General features: G+C 42.7%; 1 protein-coding gene across 1 annotated transcript in view; it reads left to right on the forward strand.

The window, feature by feature from the left end:
• The window catches only part of MTHFD1L (methylenetetrahydrofolate dehydrogenase (NADP+ dependent) 1 like), a 623,332-nt gene that overhangs the window by 168,908 nt on the left and 435,652 nt on the right, over positions 1–18,772 (forward strand). Inside the window, exons 14-15 of the mRNA XM_029596548.1 lie at positions 3,700–3,807; positions 11,548–11,622. Of these exons, the coding sequence (XP_029452408.1) occupies positions 3,700–3,807; positions 11,548–11,622 (183 nt within the window). The remainder of the gene's footprint in view (positions 1–3,699; positions 3,808–11,547; positions 11,623–18,772) is intronic.

Here is an 18,772-nt window from a genome sequence, read left to right on the forward strand (position 1 = left end):
AAGGCTTGGCACTTAAATCCTTAAAGGTATAAGTACCGGTACTTGCCTGTTTCAGAGGTCAGGTGAATGGTGGATCCTTGTCGGCGTATTCTGATGTGGCCCATTTCCTGAAAGGAGTGAAACATCTTTGTCCTCTTTTGCGGTTTCCAGTGCCCTTATAGAGTCTTAATTTGGTATTGGATTTCTTAGCGGGTCCTGTGTTTAGACCGATGCATAACCTGACCTTGCGGTTATGACTTTGAAAATGGTGTTTCTTGTGCCAATTTGTTCTGAGCATAGGATTTCTGAACTGCAGGCCTTTTCTTGCCAGGACCCATTCCTCCGGGTGACTCCAGGGGCAATATAGCTGTATACTGTTCCTTCTTTTCTACCGAAGGTGGTCACTGACTTTCACTTGAATCAGTCCATTTCCCTGCATCTCTGGACAGAGAAAGAAACGTAGAGGAGTATCGTCTGTTGCGACCCTTGGATGTCAAGAGACATATTGTCCGGTATCTGGAAGTTACTGTCTTAACGGAAGATGGATCGCCTGTTTGTCCTTCACAGTAGTACTAGGTAGGGAGAGCTAGCCTCATTGGATTAAAGAAATATCACAGCTGCATATGATGATACTGGGAAGCTGTTACCTAGTCATGTCAGGGCTCATTCCATTAGGGCTCAGGCAGTGTCATAGGTGGAAGTGAAATTGTTGTCTTCTGTCGACATTTGCTGAGCTGCAAAGTGGAAGTGTTATCGTCTGGAAGTGCAGGCCTGGGAAGCCGCAGCCTTTGCATGTGCAGTTTTGACTGGACTGTGGGCAGCCTCCCGCCCTATTCGAGAGTAGCTTGGATACCTCCCACTTGTTCTGGATTCATCTGACTGGGCGCTAAGAAATGAGAAATTACTACTTACTTGATAATTTCCTTTTCTTTAGGACAGTCAGATGAATCCAGCTTCCCTCCCTTGGCTGCCGAATGGTTGTATTATGGTCCTTCTCCATTGCTACGTGTTACAGGGATTACTGGTAAGTTTTCGTCCAGTTCCTAGACTAGTGTTAATATGTTCTCGTCTGAGCTCAGTGTTGTCTGTTGGCTGAGAATTGAAATGGTTATCTGTTTAATCAAGTTTTGCTAGTCTGTCCACAGTTGCTTTTGAAGAGAATACTGGCAGGCTGATGTCCCTGCAGGGGTATATATACTGTGACGTCACTTGTTCTGGATTCATCTGACTGTCCTAAATAAAAGGAAATGATCAAGTAAGTAGTAATTTCTTATTAAGAACATAAGAACATAAGAACATGCCATACTGGGTCAGACCAAGGGTCCATCAAGCCCAGCATCCTGTTTCCAACAGTGGCCAATCCAGGCCATAAGAACCTGGCAAGTACCCAAAATCTAAGTCTATTCCATTGTTTTCATATGAGGTATAATAAATTGTCAAAATACTTACTTCATTCATTTTAGGTAGGCCAATGATATGCAATTCTGTTTTTATGCTTTGTGATTGGTGAGCCTTTCCCTTTTTTTTTGCTTAGTTGATTTTGCTACTTAGTTTGTCTTGTGGGTGGGCTCCCACCTTTCAGCCAACAGTTTGTGAGTTCTGATCTCATATCTGGATTTGGCAGGTTCGCAGCAGTACAGTATCTACTGGCAGAATTTTTTAGCATTGGAAACATTGTCTTGTGAGAGCAGATGTTAAAAAGCAAGAAAACGTTTTTTTCTTTTTTTCCTGCATTCCACGGATGCGTACTTATGCTGCACAAGTTTTAGTTCCTCGGAGTGCTGGTGTGAAATGGTTGCAGCTTCATACCATCCCCAGTGATTTCTGCATTCTCAGTGGTTGTGTTTATATGTTTTTATTTTTTGCCTAGAAGAAAAAGGCCATTTAAATGCACACGGAAGATAATTTTCAGAGAACTCCACGTGGCCCCGTATACGTACGCTCATGGCCGCATGGAGATCTACTAGGTACACACAGATTATAAAATATGTATATTTCTGGTTATTTGTAAATACCTGCGATGTATTGAAAGTGCGTACCTTTCCTACCTGTGTTATAAACGTATGTGAACCTATTTTATAAACAAACGTGTGTGTATTTTACGTGCGAAAATTTTTTTTTTATGAAAAACTCTGATTTTTATGCAGAAGTCAGTATAAAACATGGCACGTGTAATTGAAATCATCAGTTTGTCAATATCTCCACCATTTCACCCAGTCCTTTTCCAGGTCATTGAGACCCTCCTAGTTCTTCACCCTGAACTCTCCTCAGTTCACCCAGACCTCCCAGCCAACCAATAGCGTGCAACAGATGAGTTTGATATTTATTTATTTATTTATTGGTTTTTTTATATACCGAAGTATTGGTGGAGGCCTTCACTTCGGTTTACATTTTGAACAACAAGATACAAAGAACAATCGAATGAAATCTTAAACATATAACTTTAACTAAAACAATCAGTTGCGTGAAGTAATTAAGACATGTAAAATTGTACAAATAAATTGCCAAATTTACTTCATAAGTCTCTTATAAAATAGCAACTTATACATGTAAGTCTTAGCCCCACTCTGAAATGTCTCTAGTCCACCCCTTATTTGTGCATGAAACCAAAAATATGCACATACTTTTGATGTTTATGAAACATTCTACTTATGCACTTATATGCTAATTTTACAGGTATATTTCCTTTGAAAATTCACTCCAAAATCTAGCTTTGACAGTTTTTAAATAATGTATATTGTTTTTTTTAACTATGTTCATTTTTTCCATACCTAAAATGATTTAAAAACTGTTGATTACATAGAACTCTGTTCCTTACCTTAAACAACTGCACAGAAAATGTGTATAAATCTTTTGGTTCACTGCAGTTGAAGTTTTCTGCAGTATAACCAGTTTTCTGTGAATGAAAATGAGTTTGTAAATGCATATACCAGTGTGGGTTCCATGAAAATGTAGAACTTGGAGGTCGAATCATCTTGCTCTTGTCAGTACTGGCAATGTGCATGTAGCAAGGTTTCTACAAATGTGTATTATCTTTCATCTATACCCCTAATTCATGTTCAGTTCAGTAAAGAAAAGTCCACCTCTATTTTCTTGTTTGTGTCCTGTTGGCCCTGCTTTTAAAAAAAAAAAAAGGTTTTGAGCCAGAGCCACCTGATCCATTTGATTTTTAGTACATTTTTAAACATTTATTTATTTTATTTGAAATTTCTTATAGCCCGCCAATTACAGTAAATAACCATCTTAGGCAGGTAACACTGTAACATCAACATTATTAAATATGCCCATAGTTAAAATGTTATACAATGGTTAGGCAAATGCCAGTCCAAAGAAATGACACGTCCGTTCTTTTACAATACATCTTCAAGCCTGTTATAGCTTGATCATTCCATTAACAGGTCCAGTCGCGAAGAAAGCTCGCGATCTGGTGGATCAGATTGCCTTCTTTCACTGAAGGAACTAAAAGCAGTTCTTGACCTTGAGAATGCAAAAAGTGCTTAGAGTGTAGAAATGGAGAATATCCTTTAAATAATGAGCTTTACTCATACACATAACCTTAAAGACTTTGCTTCAAATTCAGAGTAATGCAATCAAATCAAAGGGTAGAAATATTTAAATTTTGGATTGCTTTGATGTTTGTAAAATGTGATGGGAGAAAGGAAAGGCCAGAGGACTGTTGTCATTAATCTCTCTTGCTGTTCAATGCTGTGATCTCTGCAGTTTAACCTTCATCTGACCGGTGATATACATGCCATTACGGCTGCAAATAATCTGCTGGCAGCTGCGATTGATGCCAGAATACTGCATGAAGGCACTCAGTCAGACAAGGTGAGGGTTATTGTGCCTTTTATTGTGTTTCCAACCAATATATTCCATTTTCAGTCTTTTTTTTTTGTTTACCACACCTTGACGAAAAATTCTTGCTCTTCAGTGTTCTGTTAATTTTTTTTAACTAATTTTCTTCCAAATCTTTATTTCCTTTACTTGTGTGCTGCACAGCAGCAATAGAGAACAAATGAAAAATGGAGCTCTGTCAATAGTGAAACAGTATGATCTGATTGTAATTTATATATGTTCAAAGACTGTGTTTAAATTGCAGAGTAAAGGAAAAATTAGTTCTTACCTGCTAATTTTCATTCCTGTAATACCACAGATCAGTCCAGACCAGTGGGTTATTCATCCCTTCCAACAGATGGAGTCAGAGAACAAAACTTTGGGGCACTGCTACTTAACTGAGAGTGCCACCTGCAGGACCTCAGAATTGACCTGTACCCAAGCCAAGATACTTTAGAAACCCCTTCACACAGACATAGAGACCTAAAGGTTGGATACCCCTGAACTATAAACCTTGTTCATCAAGAACCAAACAAGACAAGGAAGTGAATCCCATAACTGCCCTCTAAGAGAAAAATTCTTTATTAAGCAGAAAATTTCTGTACTAAGCAGTAAAACTTGGCAGGAAATCAGTCTTTTGACATCAAACAGGAGGGCCTCTGGACTGATCGGTGGATTACAGGAATGAAAATTAGCAGGTAAGAGGCAACTTTCCTTTCCTGAACATACCCAGATCAGTCCAGATCAGTGGGATGTATCCAAGCACCCCTAAACTGGGTGGGCCTCCGAAAGACCCACTCGCAGGACACTTTCCCCGAAGGACAGCTCATCCCGCGCCCTGATATTCAGATAATGCCTGGTCTTCTTCTGCCGTCATTTCTACGTTTCATTTCATTTCTATGACTGGAGATAATACCCTTATTCAATAAACATACACACGGTTAATGCGACTCCAACATTGCTCTAAACTTCAACGGCAAGAGGAAATGTGGAAAAAAGGATTAGCATTCACAAAAAAGCGGGGAGTAGCTTGTTTGTTACAGTGGTTACTACCCCAAACCAAATAAGCCTGATACTTCACTTTCAACAGCATAGCTCTCTGCTTCAACAGCAGGGGAGAAAGACTGATACTTTACGCATATCCAGCATAACTCTCTGCTTCAACGGCAGGGGGAATGAAGAAAACCAACAAGGACTGAATTACATAGTCTGGGTAAACAAATAAGCATGGGTGTAGCTTGCTTATTGCAGCGGTTACTACCCCTAACTAATTAAGCTAGATATTTCACTTAGATGCAGTTCCAGCACTGCTCTCTACATTAATGGTGGGGGTGGAAGGGAAATAGAACCAAAAGGTTACTAAGAGCCAAGAGTAACAGATAAGTATGAGGGAAAAAAAAAGTGCGAAGCTTGCTGGGCAGACTGGATGGGCCGTTTGGTCTTCTTCTGCCGTCATTTCTTTGTTTCTATGTAAAGGTATGAATTGAGGACCACACTGCTGCCCTACAAAATCTCCTGTGGCAACAGAAGTTGACACTCAGCCTAGGAAGCAGCCTGCACCCTAGTGGAATGTGCCCGTAAACCGATAGGAATTTGTCGTCCCTTACAAATGTAAGCCGAACAAATGGCCTCCCTAAGCCAACAAGATATGGTATCCTTAGAGGCTTTGTCCCCTTTCTTCAGTCTACTGAAGAGGGCAAACAGATGATCTGAGCAATGAAAAGCATTAGTATCCTCCAAATACTGAAATACCATCCACCGCACATCCAGAAGATGTAATTCTCTGTTCTGAGGAGAATCTTTCAACCACTCTGGAAACCCTGGAAGATCTACCATCTGATTAACATGAAAGGCAGACCCCACTTTAGGAAAAAAGGAAAGCACTGTTCTCAATGAGATTCCATTCCTCAAATCCACAGAAAACGGATCCCTACATGACAGAGCCTGAAGTTCCAAAATCCTTCGAGCTGAACAAATAGCTACCAAAAAGACCACTTTCAGAGTCACATCCTTCAGGGTAGCCCTCCTCAAGGGTTCAAAGGGGGGCCCGCAAAGGACACGAAGTACTAGGTTGAGACTCCAATCCGGGCAGATCTTTTGCACCGGAGGACATCACAGCTTAGCCCCTTTGAGGAACCTTACCACATCTGGATGAACTGAGTCCCTACTCTGAAACCTGCCTCTAAGTGCTCCCAAGGCAGCCACCTGAACACAAAGCGAGTTGTAAGCCAAACCCTTGAATAGCCCCTGCTACAGGAAATCCAGCACACGAGACACCTCCACCGCCAGAGGATCTAGACATTGAAGACACCAAATTTCAGTTTCCAGACCCTAATATACGTCGTAGAGGTTGCTGGTCTTCTGGATTGAAGAAGAGTGGAGATGACCTGTTTTGAGTAACCCTTCAATCAAAGTCTCCACTTCTCAAAAGCCAAGCCAAAAATATGGGACCCTGACACAACAGGTCTGGAAGATGAGTCACTAGATCTGCGAACCATGGTCTCCGCAGCCACTCTGGTGCCACTAGAACCACGGTCCCAGGATGTGATTCTATGTGCCTGAGGACCTGACCTATGAGGGGGCAAGGAGGAAAGACATACAGAAGAATTCCTGTCAGCCAAGGGCACACCAGAGCATCGAGGCCTACCGAACCGAATTCATTTCGGCGACTGAAGAATCTCTCTGTCTTGGAGTTGAGCCGTGTCACCATAAGATCCAATTGGGGAGTGCCCCACCTGCACGTTGTCTACTCCCACTACATGCGATGTGGCTAGGCCTTCAAGATGATGCTCCACCCAGGCAAATAATCTTCGAGCCTTCAACGCCACTGCATGTCTCTTCATGCCACCCTGCCGATTGATGTATGCCACAGCCATCGCATTGTCCGGGGTCGCATTGAACTATGTGACCCCGGACCAGGGGCAGAAAAACCTCCAGGGCTCAATAGACCACCTTCGTCGAGGTGATTGCTGGACCAGAACTTCTCCTCCGGTCACCACAGACCTTGCGCTGACTGGTCCAAGCACACTGCTCCCCAGCCAGAGAGGCTTGCATCCATGGAGACCACCACCCAGTCCGGAGGCTCCAGATCCATCCCCTTCTTTAAATTGGGATGAGACAGCCACCATAAGAGACTGGAACTCGACTCCTAAAGCACAGGTGAAAGGGAAGATGAAGCTCTTCTGAGCAGAGACTCCACCTGGACTACAGTGTGCGTTGTAGAGGTCTCATGTGCACGAACGCCATGAGACCAAGTCCAGCATGGATTCCATGGACCCCAAGACCTGTAATCCCACACTTTGGGCACCTCCCGACGAAGGAGATGCTTGACCTGAGACTTCAACTTTGACATCCGGTCCACTGCCAGGAAAACCCTGCCTTGCTGAGTGTCGAAAAAGGCCCCTTGGTAAACCAGCGACTGAGTCGGCTCCAACTGACTCTTCTGCACATTGAATACCCAACCAAGAGACTATAAGGTGGACATCACTCTTCAGATGGACTTCTCACATTCCTCCCTGGACTTAGCTTGAACCAACCAATCGTCCAGATAGGGTTGGACCAAACTTTTCTCCCGGCAAAGAGCTGCAGCCACCACCACCACCATCACATTGGTGAATGTGCGGGGCATTGTCACCAAGCCGAACCGGAGGGCTCTGAACTGAAAATGTTGACTCAACACTTTGAAGCGAAGAAACTTCTGATGTTCCTGCCAAATGGGGATGTGCAGGTACACTTCCATCAGGTCTAGGGAGGCGAGAAATTCTCCTTTACGAACCACTACCATTACGGTATGCAGCATTTCCATTTGAAAGCAGGGAACCCGAAGGAACCGATTCACCTTCTGTAAATCAAGAATGGGCCAAAAAGAGCCCTCCTTTTTTGGCACCACAAAGTAAACGGAATACCTTCCCTGACCCCCTAGAGGGACAGGAATAAGACGGAAACAAACAACTTGCTGGAATGAAACCGACGCGAATCCCAAAAACGAGCCCAAGAAGGAAATACCTTCTTACTGGGCTTCCAATTAATTCCCCTTGGACTCCCCCAGGACCTTTATCAACTGATCCAGGTCCTCGCCAAATCACAGCTTCCCCTTAAAGGGAAGATTACAGAGTTGGACCTTGGACAATAAATCGGCCGACCAGTTATGTGAAGATAGCAGCCTATGAGCCGCTACCAAGGAGACCATGCAGCGAGTCGATGTATGCACCAAACCATACAAAGCATCTGCCATGTAGGACATGCCTGCCTCCAGACATGCAGCCTGCAACGCGCTGCTGTCCGCTGCAGATGTCGGCGTCGGGCCCTTCTGAACCCAGCAGAGACAAGCCCTTTGCATTAAACTGACACAGATAGCTGCTTGAAGACTCAATGCTGAGATCTCAAACATCTGTTTGAGTTACACCTCCAGCTTATGAAGCTGGACATCCTTCAGGGCCACCAGGATCATCATCTTCTTGATTACCACCGAGACGGCCGCATCCACCTTCGGGATCCTCCTCAATTCCAGGGAGTGCTCCATTAAGGGGTAAAGTTTGGCCATCGCTCTGCCCACCGTCAAGCCAGCATCTGGAGAGTCCCACTCCCAGTTCACCAGCTTTTGGATCTCCTTGGGCAACGGAAAAACGTTAGTGGGTCCCCTCAGCCCATCCAGGACTGGGTTAACACCCTCATTATCCGACTGTTCCTGATTGACCTTCACTCCTAATTCCACCAGCACCTGTGGGATGAGGGGACGCAGTTCATCTCTTTTCAACAGATGCACTACCCGTGAATCATCTCCCTTTTGGACCAGGAACTCATCAGGATCATCTTTTGCCCCATCTGCATCAGGAGTTGGCACATCTGGATCAGCCCCTGCATCGAGGGGGTCCAATTGGGACTGATCCAAGTCCTTACCATCTCTGGGACCAGCCTCTGCAGCTGCACGGCGTAAATCTAGGTGCTGAAGAATATCGCCAGTCCCCCGAGAAGCTACGTTAGACTTTTTAGCCATGGGGAACCGTGGGCAATCCCCTGCCTGCCTTTGTCCTCCACTTCTCCTAGCCAGGTGGAGCTTATGGAGAAGGAGAATAAAATCCAGAGAAAAATCCCCCGATTCATTTTCCCCTATCCTGGGGGACTGTCTGCCGCCTCACCCTCTCCTTCCGAGGCATCCTGCCTGACTGGGAAAAGAGCGGGGGAGAATCGCCCGACCGCCCTGTGGTCTCCTGCACTGCCTCTCTGGCGGCAATGGGAACAAACCCTGCTGACCTCCTGCCATGATTTCCTGTGCGGCTCGAGGGTCCTTCCTGCTTCGAAACGCACATTGGACAGAGAGAACGCGAGTTCAGATTCGCTGCCACTGTGCTACATGGGCAGCAGGCGGCCATTTTAGTTTTCAGAGCCATGTCTCCCGATCGCGCCACGCAACACTCCCTCACGAGGCCTCCTGCGCGGCAATGCACGCCGGACTCGGGCCATTGAGCCACCGCCGGGAACAGATGCAATCTCCACCAGGGAGTTCCCAGGAACGCTGACAGAGTCCAGTCGGCCCCACTAGAGCATGGGACTACACAAGGAATGAGGCATTGTGGTGCCCTCCTGGCACTAGTTTCACAATTGACCACGAATCGAATCCCCAGAGCCCCAGGTAAACAGCCAGGCGACCACCGCTCAGTCCTACACCTCCCTGCCCTGGCCGACAGCTCCTGCTGACTAGGCCCTCCCTGCCGAAGTTCTTGCTAAGCTCTGCTCTTCTGCTTCTTGTAATCTACTGTTGTGGTTTTTTTTTTAACAAGGAACTTAAAGAAACTTTATTAAGCGGGCACTACCCTGTCCAGAGGAAGAAGGGCGAGAGGGTGCCTCGGAGGGTCAAGGGAGCCAGGACCCCTGGCTATCAAACCATCCGGTACGCTGCAGGTGAACCAAGTCAGGGGTATCCAATCCCCCTGTGTCCCGGCTCCACCTGAGGGATGGCCCATGAAGATGCCTAACACCTCAGGGAGCGTCTATGATCTAGAATATAAAACAAAAAATCTCTCTTTTTCCTTTTTTTTTTTTTTTTAAACTAACAGCCTGCAGGTGCATCTCTGCTATCTGCTGGAGTCACAGAAATACTGAGGGTCCTGCAGGTGGCACTCTCAGTTAAGTAGCAGTGCCTCAACATTTTGTTCTCTGACTCAATCTGCTGGAAGGGATGAATAACCCACTGGTCTGGACTGATCTGGGTATGTTCAGGAAAAAGTTATTAAAGTCCTATGCACATAAGTAAACTGTATTAGGTATTTGAACCAAAGAATCCTTTGAACACTAGAAGTTTTAAAAAGGGAGTGAAGTTGTGTCCCTGAAAAAGATTCTTAGTAAGTTTATTGAGGAATAATATGCTATTTTCATATGTTTGAATGGTAAAACTTTATCATATATTGGGTTTGGAAGAACCTGGGATGATTGTTTGAGCAGTGTGGTAACAGCTGGATTATATGGAAAAAAGGAGGCATCAGGTTCTTCATTTGAAATGACTAGTCCCAAGGCTTGGCTGTAGGTAGTTGCGAATAGTCCGCAGTTTCTATGTCCCCACAGTTGATTGCACCTGTACAGAATTAGAGAGGCCAGTGGAGAAGGAGGAGGAGAGTGGAAGGGATAAAAAGGTACCAAGCCAGCTCCCATGTGGGACAGACTGAAGAGGAGGTATAGATGACAGGGATCGCTACAAACACAACTGCCTCTCTCTCTTCCCCGGGTCTATGCTGGGTGTGCACTAGGAAGAGCTACCATGGTCATGAGAAATGAGGGGAAGCACTTCAGAGTCTACTGTTGTTTCTTTCGGCTCCCGCAGCCAATTTGTTTCCTAGAGTAGATTGAGCCGATGAGTCGTGGGAGGCGGGAGAAGAAGCAGCAGCAAGTTCGGAGGCAGTTTTTGCTGCTCTCCTGGCTGCACCCAGGTCTGCCAAGGGGGGGGGAAAGAGTAAGATTGGGAAGCAGCAGAGAGAGAGGGGCAAAAGCAAAGTTAGGGAAGGGGTAAACAGGTGAGAGCAGGAGGTGGGGAGAGAGGTGAGGAAATAATTTGAGGTAGGGGGAGAAAGGTGGGAGCAAAGAGGGAGGGGAGAGAATTGAGAGTAAGAAGGAAGGGGAGGAGGATGACTACAGACAGTGATCATAAGGAAGAGAAAAGGCCATGGAGGAGATGGGGTGGCGTGAAAGAGAAATTTGCACAAGGAGAGGAGAGGGTCATTGGGCGGAAGAGAAAAGGCTATCAGAGGGGAAGAAGACCAGATGACTGTAGATGGAGGTATGGGAATAGAGAAGGCTGTTTAGCAAATGAATATAATGGTGGGGGCCTGTGAGAAAATGAAGAGTAAAATAGAGGAATTGTGAAAAAGGGTTGTTATTTTGTTAAGTTTTTATTATACATGTTTTTATTATTGTCAACTGCTTGGATAATTATTTTACAGGCTGTATAAAAAACACAATAAATAAAAAAATATATAGGCTTCTATATGGAAATTGGTTTTCCTCACCCCAGGGCATTATTGCTAAACTAGTAAAAATTTAGCATCAGTTGATCTTCATTGTCTATCAAAATAATTTAAATTCACATTCATGTCTAAATTGTAATTCAGTATAATATAGCGATCAGCATTTTCTAGGAGATTGTTACCTGAGTAACATGACTTATAAAGATATGTTTTTAAAACTTACCAATATTATATCTATTTTTCTGATTGTCTTTTCTTTTTTTTAAATGTGTATTAGGCTTTGTATAATCGTCTAGTCCCATTGATTAATGGTGTGAGAGAGTTTTCTGCTATTCAGTTTGCTCGTTTAAAAGTAAGTAGTTTTTCAGTATTTATTTTTGTTACTTTTCCAAAGCCACATAACTGCATGTGTGAACAACCATTGTACGTTTTAGATTGCTAAAGAACCTTGACCTTCTACTTGGAACACATTGAAGCCCATAGAAAGTCCACCTAGATTTTTAACACCAACAAGCCTCGGATTGCTGTTGCCAAACACATTTTATTCAGTTGGCTAGCAGATTGTATCTCCTCCTGTTATGTCCATGCGGGCCTGAATCTTTTGGGTCTTTTCAAGGCTCAAAGTGTCAGACCCATGGCAGGGTCATTAGCCCACCTATAATCTGTGTTCATGGAGGGGACTGATGAGATCAAAACTTTTATTGTATCTCTGTCCAATATAGTCCAATTTAGCTTATAATATTCTTTACTGATTTTTACTATGCTTGCTATGAACGAAGATAGAAGCTGCTATTTTAGATTGTAATGAAAAAATGAAGGTATATTACAAGTCTGCTCAAGGCTATACTGTTAGACTTTTTGACTCCATGGATAAGGTAAAGGATAATTATAATTGGTAGAAAATAGATATAATGATGTATGAGCTTGTAGATGAATGTAGATAATTATAATTAGAACTTAGGCCATGTGATCTCTTGTCTAATAATGATGTAAGACATATGTTGTTGAAATAAAATGCAGAAATGAAACTATGGTTGATCAGTCTGAAATGTTTTGCTGAATCATGATTTTGTAGACACAAACAGTATATAAATCTGATTGTATGTACTGGCTTTTGGGAATGCCCACTGAGAGTTTGCTGGAAGTGTGGTCTTCTCCAGTCTAAAATTTTTCCTATGTAAGGTTTGTACTGCAACAGATTCATCTTTGTCTGTTTTAAATTGTGTAAAGGATACCAGGGCTTAGATAAAAATATCCACAGGCTCTGTAAGGCTGCAATATAGAGTTCTCTGTTCACATTCACATTGCATTATTGTTTGGGCAGGAATTCCAGAGGCAACAGTAGGTTTGGCCAGTCTGTTTTGAGGAATTTGTTTGTGGTATAGAATACAATTCCAGTCCTCCGAGGGGCATTGTTTTTGTTCCAGGCTACCCTGGAACAAAAACATGTAAACCGATATGATGTGTATTTTAATGTTGGTATAGAAAAACTGTTAAATAAAAAATAAATACCCCTATAAAAGAAAATTATACAGACAGTGAGTACAGTGAGGGTCCAATAATAAGAAAAGTAGTCTGTAAGGAATGAGGTAGGCGAGAATAAGGTAAAAGTAAAATAATATGTTTATTGATATATAACCTTAACAGTTCTAAGTATTAAAAGGTACAGTGCTAAATATTAAAAGGTACAGTGCTAAGCATATACAGTTCTAAGCATCAAGAACAATTCTAAGCATATTCATCTGTATCCGTGCACAATATTTCGGCCAATACTCACAACACCCTTTTCATCAGCCTGCCTCAGAGAGAGAGCCCACCACAGGCAAAAGGGACCCTGTCACTTTGTACGTCTACAAAGGACACGCAGCACTTTGCATACCAGCAAAGTGAAAGTATGTTTCTCGCTCTCCCCGCTTTGCAGCCATAGCTGTTCGTCCTTTATAGTCCAATGTCAACAAGTGTGCGTGCAGGATAGGATTACTCACTATCCCTGCCAGCAGTTCCAGTCTAAACAATACTCAAGGATAGATAGTCAGGTCATCTTCACTCCAGGCCGAATGTCAGTGCTGCAGCTGATTCTGCAATATCCCTTACATTCCACCCCTGAGTAATCATGTCCTGCAATCCACAGCAGTGGAAGAGGCTATAGTAAGAGGGTGTGGTCAACTTAATTGGTGAACACAATGGGTCAACATAGGATACAAATACACATGACAAGTATGATAGGGTGTAGGAGCCAATTTAACATAGCGAGCAACCGGTCAATGATTTTGTGACTCAAAGAATGAAGATGTTCAGCTACAAATAGAGTTTTAAGTGACACAATATCTATAGACTTATTCAAACAGGCTAACATGTGCTGTAATTAATGAGATGCAGTGTGCTAATCTATATTTACATAGGTCAAAACAATATGTAATTGAACATGCATTAAACGCTGGTCCTCTTAGGACTAGCAAATATAGAAAAAACAAGGGCTACTATCAGATTTGCAAGAAAAAAGCTCCTTCTGAGTAATGGGTCAGAATATCCTTATCAATACCTAAGCCCCATCTAAACTGCATGGCCCTGGAGTTTAACTGACACAGAGATCTGCCCAATTTAAAACAGTAGCAAGGCGTGCCTGTGGCCTGCCAGGAGTATCCACAGTGATTGGTCTCAGTATCTTGAATCTTCTGTCATCCATTGCGATCTCCATTCTTCTTGTTGTGTGAAATCTTCTAACACTTGGGTAGCCTCCTGTTCTACTGCTTGCCCATTTGTAGTTTGTTTTATCCTATGCCAAACAATAGGGCATGCTTGTTCGACAGTATTTATTTTTGACGGGGATTCTACTTCTGCCTCCTCTGCACTGTCTGCATCTGTGGAATCCCAAATATTCCCGTCCCATGTTTCGGGATTCCATTCATTTTTCATTTTATTCACTTGTCTACGCTTTCGATATTTATGCTGTGCCATCCGCACAGCCGCTCGCTTTGCCACTGACTGATAATGGTCTGCTTTCTGGGAAACTGTTTCTAAGTGGCATCGCAACATAATGTTGTCTTTTAGCAGACCATCCATTTCTTTTTCTAGTTCAGCTAATTTCAATTGCAAGCTGTGCTTTTCTTCGTGACACTTTCTGTATCCTGTCAATAAAAGCCAGCCACGTCTTCCTACTGCCTCTAGTTCCTTCCCTTTTTTTACTGGGACTTCTTGTAATTTTTCTACAATATGTACAGGCTCGCTACCTACATCCCATGCTTCTGCCAATGGGAATTTTTTCCCATTCTGGGATTTTAACATCCACAGGAGTAACAGGTTTGGATGGCTGCTTTGCTTTCTTTTTAAATAAAGCCTTTTTAAATAAAGCCATCCCACCCTCGTCGCCAAATGTAAGGAATGAGGTAGGCGAGAATAAGGTAAAAGTAAAATAATATGTTTATTGATATATAACCTTAACAGTTCTAAGTATTAAAAGGTACAGTGCTAAATATTAAAAGGTACAGTGCTAAGCATATACAGTTCTAAGCATCAAGAACAATTCTAAGCATATTCATCTGTATCCGTGCACAATATTTCGGCCAATACTCACAACACCCTTTTCATCAGCCTGCCTCAGAGAGAGAGCCCACCACAGGCAAAAGGGACCCTGTCACTTTGTACGTCTACAAAGGACACGCAGCACTTTGCATACCAGCAAAGTGAAAGTATGTTTCTCGCTCTCCCCGCTTTGCAGCCGTAGCTGTTCGTCCTTTATAGTCCAATGTCAACAAGTGTGTGTGCAGGATAGGATTACTCACTATCTCTGCCAGCAGTTCCAGTCTAAACAATACTCAAGGATAGATAGTCAGGTCATCTTCACTCCAGGCCGAATGTCAGTGCTGCAGCTGATTCTGCAATATCCCTTACATAGTCCAAGTGCCTGTAACTAAAAACTCACCTGAGCTAAAATAAATTTTAACTTAACCCTATCAATTAAAAAGCAGAATGAAAATACAAACAAAAAACAAACTTTGAAATGTTTGTATGCTAATGCCAGAAGTCTAAGAAGTAAGATGGGAGAATTAGAATGTATAGCAGTGAATGATGACATAGACTTAATTGGCATCTCAGAGACATGGTGGAAGGAGGACAACCAATGGGACAGTGCTATAACGAGGTACAAATTATATCGCAATGTCAGAGAGGAGCACCCGGGAGGCGGTGTGGCGCTTTATGTCCGGGATGACATAGAGTCCAACAGGATAAACATCCTGCATGAGACTAAATGCACAATTGAATCTTTATAGGTAGAAATCCCTTGTGTGTCGGGGAAGACTATAGTGATAGGAGTATACTATCATCCACCTGGTCAAGATGGTGAGACGGACAGTGAAATGATAAGAGAAATTAGGGAAGCTAACCAAATTGGTAGTGCGGTAATAATGGGAGACTTCAATTACCCCAGTATTGACTGGGTAAATGTATCATCGGGACACACTACAGAGATAAAGTTCCTGGATGGAATAAATGATAGCTTTATGGAGCAATTGGTTCGATGAGAGAGGGAGCAATTTTAGATCTAATTCTCATTGGAGCACAGGATTTGGTGAGAGAGGTAATGGTGGTGGGGCTGCTTGGCAATAGTGATCATAATGTGATCAAATGTGAATTAACGACTGGAAGAAGGACAGTAAGCAAATCCAAGGCTCTCGTGCTAAACTTTCAAAAGGGAAACTTTGATAAAATGAGAAAAATAGTTAGAAAAAAAACTGAAAGGAGCAACTACAAAAGTAAAAAATGTGCAAGAGGCGTGGTCATTGTTAAAAAATACCATCCAAGAAGCACAATCCAGATGTATTCCACACATTAAGAAAGGTGGAAAGCAGGCAAAACAATTACCAACATGGTTAAAAGGGAAGGTGAAAGAAGCTATTTTAGCCAAAAGATCTTCATTCAAAAATTGGAAGAAGGATCCAACAGAGGAAAATAGGAAAATGCATAAACGATGGCAAGTTAAATGTAAGACATTGATAAGACAAGCTAAGAGAGAATTTGAAAAGAAGTTGGCCATAGAGGCAAAAACTCACAGTAAAAACTTTTTAAAATATATCCGAAGCAGAAAGCCTGTGAGGGAGACAGTTGGACTGTTAGATGATTGAGGGGTTAAAGGGGCACAGAGACGATAAGGCCATCGTGGAAAGATTAAATGATTTCTTTTCTGCGGTGTTTACTGAAGAGGATGTTGGGGAAATACCCGTACTAGAGAAGGTTTTCATGGGTAATGAATTCAGATGGACTGAACCAAATCACAGTGAACCTAGAAGATTTGGTAGACCTGATTGACAAACTGAAGAATAGTAAATCACCTGGACCGGATGGTTTACACCCCAGAGTTGTGAAGGAACTAAAAAATGAAATTTCAGACCTATTAGTAAAAATTTATAACCTATCATTAAAATCATCCATTGTACCTGAAGACTGGAGGATAGCTAATGTAACCCCCATATTTAAATAGGGCTCCAGGGGAGGAAATTACAGACCGGTTAGCCTGACTTCAGTGCCAGGAAAAATAGTGGAAAGTGTTCTAAACATCAAAATCACAGAACATATAGAAAGACAAGGTTTAATGGAACAAAGTCAGCATGGCTTTACCCAAGGCAAGTCTTGCCTCACAAATCTGCTTCACTTTTTTGAAGGGGTTAATAAACATGTGGATAAAGGTAAACCAGTAGATGTAGTGTACTTGGATTTTCAGAAGGCATTTGACAAAGTTCCTCATGAGAGGCTTCTAGGAAAAGTAAAAAGTCATGGGATAGGTGGCGATGTCCTTTCGTGGATTACAAACTGGCTAAAAGACAGGAAACAGAGAGTAGGATTAAATGGACAATTTTCTTAGTGGAAGGGAGTGGGCAGTGGAGTGCCTCAGGGATCTGTACTGGGACCCTTACTTTTCAATATATTTATAAATGATCTGGAAAGAAATACGACGAGTGATGTAGTCAAATTTGCAGATGATACAAAATTGTTCAGAGTAGTTAAATCACAAGCAGATTGTGATAAATTGCAGGAAGACCTTGTGAGGCTGGAAAATTGGGCATCTAAATGGCAGATGAAATTTAATGTGGACAAGTGCAAAGTGATGCATATAGGGAAAAATAACCCATGCTATAGTTACACAATGTTAGGTTCCATATTAGGTGCAACTACCCAAAAAAGAGACCTAGGAGTCATAGTGGATAACACATTGAAATCATTGGTTCAGTGTGTTGCGGCAGTCAAAAAAGCAAACAGAATGTTGGGAATTATTAGGAAGGGAATGGTGAATAAAACGGAAAATGTCATAATGCCTCTGTATCGCTCCATGGTGAGGCCGCACCTTGAATATCGTGTACAATTCTGGTCGCCGCATCTCAAAAAAGATATAATTGCGATGGAGAAGGTACAGAGAAGGGCTACCAAAATGATAAAGGGAATGGAACAGCTCTCCTATGAGGAAAGACTAAAGAGGTTAGGACTTTTCACCTTGGAGAAGAGACGGCTGAGGGGGGATATGATAGAGGTTTTTAAAATCATGAGAGGTCTAGAACGGGTAGATGTGAATCTTTTTTTACTCTTTCGGATAATAGAAAGACTAGGGGGCACTCCATGAAGTTAGCATGTGGCACATTTAAAACTAATCGGAGAAAGTTCTTTTTCACTCAACGCATAATTAAACTCTGGAATGTGTTGCCAGAGGATGTGGTTAGTGCAGTTAGTATACCTGTGTTTAAAAAAGGATTGGATACGTTCTTGGACGAGAAGTCCATTACCTGCTATTAATTAAGTTGACTTAGAAAATAACCACCGCTATTACTAGCAACGGTAACATGGAATAGACTTTGTTTTTGGGTACTTGCCAGGTTCTTATGGCCTGGATTGGCCACTGTTGGAAACAGGATGCTGGGCTTGATGGACCCTTGGTCTGACCCAGTATGGCATGCTCTTATTGCCATCAAAAAACAGTTGTGCCCATTGGCACAGTTCTGATTTCTCCACCTTTTTCATACAGGGCAGACTGTAGATATGAGATTTTCCATGTGTGTGCTTGTCCTTTCTTCAAGGCTGTCAGTCCTCACGGAACCCGCCCACCTCCCCTTGCTGGCTTCTCCAAGTATAATCTAAGAGGCCCCCGTGTTGATGTGTGGCAACGTGGCATACTGCACATGTCCAGTAGGGCATGCTCTAAGTTTTTAGAAACTTTTAGATAAAAGTTCTGTACCAAGTTCCAGCTGATTTCACCCATTTATGAGAAATGACTTCCTACTGTTCTCAAAGAACATCTGTTACAGATAAGTAGCTCTGCTTTCTGTGCTGTCTGCTGTTGTGCATCTCCCCTTTTTTTAAACGCGATATGTGATAGACGTGAGGCAACATTTTCTGAATTATTGAATCCCTGCCTCCCGCCCTTTGCTTTCAGATGCAGGACCATGCCAATGGTCAATTTTTATTATTAGCTCCTCACTTGAAGTGACTTATTAACTTTTTTTTTCCAGGTAGTT

This window comes from Rhinatrema bivittatum, chromosome 3 (assembly GCF_901001135.1).
Source record: "Rhinatrema bivittatum chromosome 3, aRhiBiv1.1, whole genome shotgun sequence".
Taxonomy (NCBI): Eukaryota; Metazoa; Chordata; class Amphibia; order Gymnophiona; family Rhinatrematidae; genus Rhinatrema; species Rhinatrema bivittatum.